The sequence below is a fragment of the Limulus polyphemus genome, unplaced genomic scaffold (assembly GCF_000517525.1).
Source record: "Limulus polyphemus unplaced genomic scaffold, Limulus_polyphemus-2.1.2 Scaffold5654, whole genome shotgun sequence".
Classification (NCBI taxonomy): domain Eukaryota; kingdom Metazoa; phylum Arthropoda; class Merostomata; order Xiphosura; family Limulidae; genus Limulus; species Limulus polyphemus.
Window position 1 is genome coordinate 24721 of NW_013671264.1, and position 7674 is coordinate 32394.

At 30.6% G+C, this 7674-nt stretch overlaps 1 protein-coding gene across 2 annotated transcripts in view; it reads left to right on the forward strand.

Annotated features, from left to right (window-relative positions):
* The window catches only part of LOC111089240, a 17852-nt gene that overhangs the window by 3913 nt on the left and 6265 nt on the right, over nucleotides 1-7674 (forward strand). Inside the window, exons 4-5 of one of the 2 annotated variants that reach the window (XM_022401380.1) lie at nucleotides 590-683; nucleotides 2378-2530. The exons of the other annotated variant lie outside the window; for it this stretch is intronic. Of the exons in view, the coding sequence (XP_022257088.1) occupies nucleotides 590-679 (90 nt within the window). The 3' untranslated portion in view covers nucleotides 680-683; nucleotides 2378-2530. Of the gene's footprint in view, nucleotides 1-589; nucleotides 684-2377; nucleotides 2531-7674 lie in introns of those variants that run through there. 2 annotated transcript variants of the gene reach the window in all.

Sequence of the window (7674 nt, forward strand, 5' to 3'; positions counted from 1 at the left end):
TTGCTGAGCTGTCAACTGGCCGATTGGTTGAAGATGGAGTTTATATTATGATGAATTACATTAAACTGAAAAGCATAGGGACTGCATATCGATAACCGAAAATGAAAATATAATATGTACTTGAAATAAGCGTAAAACCATGCTTGTGAAATTACAATAATCTTGATATATCGCCGCTCCACGCAACAGACATAAAGTTGCCCCCTCCCCACAAGTTATCCCTTGAAATAGTAGAAAGTCGACACTACCTCAGAAAATGACACGTAGGTCGGAAGGTGTGTTGCCATGACTCCTGCATGCATACCTTATTTTGTTAACATACGCGTTACAGTTTGTTAGTTGTAACCAACAGAATGCACGAAGACACGATTCCCAGTTTGCCCCTCAAGATGAAAGGTCCACCTTTCGAAATCGCTCTGGTTATAGGTTTTTCTATCATTTTATATCAAGACTTCTTGTACCTACGTGTGTTTCTGACATCATGAATACCCTAAGTAACGTTGTTGTCAACCATAAATATACTTTATATTTGTTCAAACTTTAAATTTTATAACATCTCACATAACATTAGTTATATTTATCTACGCAGGAAGTGCTGAAATGTATCAGTGACAAAATTGAAGCAGCTGAAGAGGATCTGGACTTTGCAATGTCTGATATTATTAAGAACTGTTACTGAAAACGTAAGTTAATAAGGATAAAATATACCAATATGTTAACACTAAATTAATCAACTATCTCTGAACTTAAACATATTATGTTGAGACATTGTATTAACTCTTCATGTATCATAACTTTCAGATTATGTAAAAAATACCAAATAATTGAAAAGGTATTGTGAATACTATTATTATTTATTAATCTGTTTAATTTTATGTTTGATTTTATAGCATAGCAGATTGGCTCTTTAATTATTCATACATTTTCCAAATTTGTTAATGTTGTGAAAATATGTTGTTATTTATTAAGATTACACTTCAGCTTTTTTCTTTTAACACATCAATATTTTAAAATGTAGCCAAAAAGTTTGGTTGTTTGTAATTAAGCACACAGCTACAAAAAGGGCTCTAGAAATTGGGTTTCGATACCCGTGAGGGGCTGCACAGAGTGTTGTAAGTACACGGGCATCCAGCTGTGCCACTGGGGGGAGGGGGACAAAAGCTAGAAAGACAATTAATAAAAACCGACATTTCCCTATATAGATTGATAAAGTTCTAAATGATTATTGGAGAGTTCGTGAGGCACCCAAACACCTTCTTTATGGCGTTTTCCCATATTCCTTAGATCAGTGGTTCCCAACCTGGGGTCCGCGTAGGTAATACCATCTCATTAAACAAGTAAGTTTTTTAATACTGATGGGTTTTTTAATTACACACTCAGTTATATATGTCTTTTATTTGATAGTGAAAAGTGGGAGAACGAGTTAATTATTAGTTAATAAAAAACAGTTTGTTGGGTAGGCGGAATCTTTGAAAAAATATGCGGTCCGTGGGTTTTAAAGAAGGAGAAAAGCAAAGGTAACGACAATATATTAGGTCGTCAAGAAATTAATGTCGCGTTTTGGAACACTTTCATTAACCAGCCCCAAAAAACGTACATCACGTATAATAGTTAAACGAACCGCTTAAACTTCACGTTAGTGTAGCATATATAACGTGTAAAGTTTAGTATACTCTAATCCCTTATAGTAATGGCACACAACGAGACACACATTCGACATGTAATGCTGTTTGAATACAAGAAGGGAAACAACGCCTTTTTCCAATGTGCATGTCGTTTTAGTTCTAACAATTAATATATATATATGACTAAATATTTTATTTTGGTACTATATAACTGTCAGAATTATTATTCCAAAGTGTAGTGTATTTGAAACTTTATAGCGAGGAATATCTGTGTCATTCCATATACAATTCTCACATACTCACCATCCTGACTGGTTGCTTTCTCATGTATTAGTTTATAAAGTGTAATAAAATGGGTATACTTTGGTCTTCTGAAATTATATTGTGTTTCTTATATATATAGTAAGAAATATTAACTTGTAAATATATAGAATCTGAGATCAACTAAAATAATGAAACACAAACATTAAACAAAGAGATCACTTTTATTTTATTCAACATGGAAAACTAACTTATAAGATAACATTTTAAACTTTTTATTTCCATGACCATAAAGCTAAGATTTATGAGCTTATGCAATCTAACGATAACAAAGTTGTGTCCCTATTATAGAACACTGGCTATGTCTTATTGTTTTCTACTATATTTGGTATTAAATAATTTGGCTTATATATGTACTGAAATATTTTTGGATCTGTGCTAAGTGAATTAAAATTAATATTTAATTATTTTAATGTTATTGATATTCACAGCTTCAACGGACCACTTAACAGCTGATGAAGACCAGCATCTACATATTACCTATAATATAATAATCTGAATCTGTCGTGGTTTCCTTCTTTTTTGAATTATGTTTAACTCTCAACTACCTTTATCTCGAAAATAAAACTATTTTAAAGCAACAACACTGTTGAATTTGTAGCTTTTTTTATTACATGTACGTTGTCTTTTCAGTGTCTTGTTTAAAGAAATAAAATCCGGTCTTTCCTATTTCTACTAAATAAAAGTCTCCTAAATTAGTGTTACGTAAAACATTTCAATGAAGGGGGAAAAAAGACATCTGGAAATTATGTGTTGATAATTCGTTCTTAGGATATTTTTATTAATTGTTTGTTTGAAGGTAAGCACAAAGCTACACAATGGGCTATCTGTGCTCTGCCCACCACGGGTATCGAAACCCGCAGATTTTTATTAATGTGTTTCAGAAACTTTCTTCACACAAGATGGAGCTACATGCTATTAAAGAACTTGTTTGTGGTTCTGCACAAAGAAATTTATCTACGACAGGTATCAAAACTCGATTTCTTCACATGTTAAAGTAGTCCAAACTTATAGTTAAAAGGATACAGCAAATACGTACACTATTATTTATGTTTGTACGGGTACAAATGTTATGACGTAATTTTCGTATTCAAGATTTTTTGATATGATAATGATTGCTTTCATAATATTCCGATAACATAATTTCTATACAAGCAGAAAAACTATATTTCTGTAACCCATTTTCATCATTTATAAAGTACATTTCAAGTTTAATATCCATAAACCATGTTAATAATCAAGTATGAAACCGACTGTTGTGAGCTTGGTTTATTATTTACTATTTATCGTAGACACATTGTTAGTATGTTTGATATGTGTAGAACTAATATATCATTTTCTAGAAGGATTTAAACTGATCTTTAACTTATTTTATATTTAAACAACTCTGATGTGTGTATTTCTGAAAACAGCTTCTTATCTAATACAACGTTCAAGGGTGTGTTTATTTGTAAAACAAAACATTTCCTATCTCACTAAACTTGGTAGATATAATATTGAATAACAAAGTAATTGAATAATTGGCTAGGAGGATAAAAAGGCTAAGTGTGTGTTAGAAAAGCTTGCGCGCAGTAAAATGTCGTTAATAACTCCTTTCTCTAAGGTGTCAAGTTTTGAAACTAAATTTGTTTCATTCTTGTAGCCTACAGTGGCAGAGCGGTATGTCTGCGTACTTACAACGCTAGAATCCGGGTTTCGATACCATTGTGTATTCCTTCTTGTATTCACAAAATTTCTAAGTGACTCTCGTGCACATTTCTTGGTATCACGACATTTTACTGCCGGAAAATAATTATGTTCTCAAAAACTTTACATGAAATTAAAAACATTGTATTAATCACTATATTAAAAACCTCACGTTTATTAGTAAAATTATATTACACTCGAGGTATAACGAAACTTTTTCAAATATAGTTTGTGATCTCATTCTAAATAATTTATTTTCCCCATTTATAACTTTCATATTTTATGAATAACAAAATTGTTTCATTTTTAGATAGTTCCCCCCGGTGGATCATCTGTAAGTTTATGGATTCATAACGTTAAAATTTGGGGTTCGATTCTCCCTCAGTGGAAAAAGCGCGGGTAATCTACTGTGTAGCTAAAACAACCTGAATATGACCATTGTTACAACTGTACTGGTTGTAACTGGTTTACTCAGTTTGTAAACACCTCAATGTTATAAGTAGGTAGATGTACTTATGTAAAAACTAAAATGAAGACAAAATTATAACTTCATAAATTATGCTCAGATCCAAGTTCAGAAAAAAAAACTTAATGATAATACAATATGCACAACTCAAACTTAAGATGTTCAAAATTATAATTTAGGAATGGTTTAATATATGCACGTTATGTCAGCACTGTAACATGGAACATGAACATAAAGATTAATAATGTCGGTTTAGACAGTGACATTGACTTCTACTTTAAATAGTAAACAAATTTATTTCATACATGTTCTTTAATAAAATTGTTTTCATTATAATATATAAAAATGTGAATTTCTTTAAACATTCATTATTAAAGTTTCTCTCTTTAGCAAATAATGCAACATAATTATAAAATTTTACAAAAGAAAATTTGACAAATACGGAGCATTAAAGTAATAAAAAATAGAGATAACACAGTGCACACTAGGTGGCGACATTTAGTAAAATTATCAGACCATCGTCTTTACATGAACTAGTTATATTACTATTTACAAACTATTACCTTCTTTACCAATTAAAAGTAAATATATATATATAATTAAAAATAGAGAGAAAAACAAAATATTACACAGCATATCCAAACCTCAGATGAAAAATAATTAATTGTACCCTGGTTTTTGAGGTACTGGCCGAAGTAAGACCCAAATTACGTTGAGGGTACACTGTCTATCCAGGTTTGCGGGCCTCAATAATAATAAAAAGAGCAGATGTGGGTGATGTAACCCACAACGTCCCACATCTTTACCACCTTTCGCTGTCTGTAGTCTGAGTAGCTGTGAATGTATGATCATTTATTTTACCATAAATATTAATATTACAATAATTATTAATTATTCTTTTATCATAAATATTAATATTACAATAATTATTAATTATTCTTTTATCATAAATATTAATATTACAATAATTATTAATTATCTTAATATCTAAATCTGAATAATTTACATCAGTATTTTATATAGAGGTGTTTTCGACTTGTAGAACTGTAGTATAAATATTAATGATATAATTACTTATTAATGGATTATTGATGCTATTTAAATCTTACAACGCTAGAAACCGGGTTTGGATACCCGTGGTGGGCAGATCACTGATAGCCCATTGTGTAGTTTTGTGCTTAACTTCAAACAAACAAATCATCAATATACCTATAAGTTAGAGAAAATTATCCTGGATTTGAATTATTATTATGGAACTGGAATTAATCCATTCATCTAATCATGCCTTATCGATTAGTACTTATTCGGGCCCCGGCATGGCCAGGTGGTTAGGGCAATCTGTGGGTCGCGGGTTCGAATCCCCGTCACACAGAATATGCTCGCCCTTTCAGCCGTGGGGGCGTTATAATGTGACGGCCAATCCCGCTATTCGTTGGTAAAAGAGTAGCCCAAGAAGTACACTGCTAAATTATGGACGGCTAGCGCAGATAGCCCTCGTGTAGCTTTGCGCGAAATTCAAAACAAACAAACATTTTATTTTATAATTTATGACACTTACTTTTGAATTTGTAACTGATATGTGTGTTTATATGTATGTATGTATATGTATGTGTGTTTATATGTATGTATGTATGTATATATGTACGTATGTATGTGTGTTTATATGTATGTATGTATATATATGTATATATATATGTATGTATGTATATATATATATGTGTGTGTTTATATGTATGTATGTATGTATATATATATGTGTGTGTTTATATGTATGTATGTACATATATATGTGTGTTTATATGTATGTATGTATGTATATATGTGTGTTTATATGTATGTATGTATGTATATATATATATGTGTGTGTGTGTGTGTGTGTGTGTGTGTATTATTTTATTAACGAGATTAGAGGAGAATCATCTATTGACAATTACCTTCCAATAACACCCAGTTAGTGCCGTGTGAATTGTAATTCCCGTGTGCGTGAAATGTTAAAAGCATTTTTGTTATTAGTATCAGTAAATGGACATATAAAAATAGAAACATGTTGACAATTTTAGTAATTTTTAACGTTTCTGTGAAGTCACACGTGACCACATCCTTATTATTTCGTATTTTAGCTTAGATAGTGTTTTAAAGAACTTTTCTGAACTCAATATACTTGGTTTATACGACATTTATTGGTTATTTTAATCAGTGTATATGACAAAATACTAGAGACAAATAAAATATTTCAGAACATGAAAATGTAAAGAATGGAGATAATTTATTATCTTTGAACTTACAAACGTCTCTAGATACTAATAATGCTTGGAGACGGCTTGAATGAGTAATGAAGAAAAACTTTAATATAAGTTTAACATAACAGCAAATGTACAACGTTTCGACAGGGTTTTATCATCATCATTTCTGTGCAACTTATCGCATCAAAATGATTCAATGTACAGAGCTCAAAAATTTTACTGATATAAACTGTAATGTTTTTTATATATTAAAAGTGCTATCCTTTATTGAAAAAATAACAGTTTTTTTTAATTCCATTTTGTAGTACTATGTTTAAAAATTACATCAATAAAGATTTAATAAAACCATCACGTAGTCCTAGTGAAAGTTGTGTTATTTTTGTGAGGAGAGTATTTTTATTTAAAATTGTGTTCTTTGGTAAAGAAATGGGTGCTGTACATACCATGGTTATTTTTCAAATTGTTTGAATCTTGAATACCCAAAATGTGAAAATGTTTTTTATGAATTTTGTTTGTGGTGTCATTCAATAGATGGCGCAACATTTCGCTATGTCCATTATAGTAAATTCTGTTTAAGAAGTTAACACACAGGATCATCTACAAAAGTTGTAATGTTTTCGAATAGTTGACTATTCTTCCTCAGGAGAATAAAGTCCATTATAGTAAGATTGTGAAATGTTTGCAATGGTCTAAACAAAACACAACTACAACCAGGACCAAACAAAATCAGTTTATTACAATATAACAACAGAAATCCAAAATGAAACTTTCAAACAACTAAAATACAAATTTTATCGCTTATATTTTGCTTACAAATTTTGAAGGGATGCGACAAGAATTATCTGTTGTGAATTGGGCAGCTGAGTTATTTGAAGATACTCATCAAATGCGGAATTTTTTTAAGTATTCAAGATAAACATATTCCTGATAGAAAGAAAAGGTTGGCTGCAAGTTAACACCAGGTTAAAAATTAAAGATAAAATTTAAGAAAAGCATAAGCAATTTAAATTGACTGGTATGACAGGAGATTTAGAAGATCAAGAAAGTTGGTCAAACAGGAAATTGGAACATCAAAATGAATGTATGAAAAAGGCTGGCTGAAAATGTAAAAATGAACAGTAAGGATATCTTTAAATACATTAAGGGTAAACAAAATGTTAAGATGATTATGAGATGGCTGGTTTATTAAGCAATACTCTTCCTAAACAGTTAATAGATGGAAACAAGATCAAACAATTTAGTCATGTTAATTTTGAGCTTGTTAAGACAAAATTGGGAAGCTTAAAAATGATAAAGCTCCTGGGATCGATAATACTTCCCCAAGGGTTTTGAA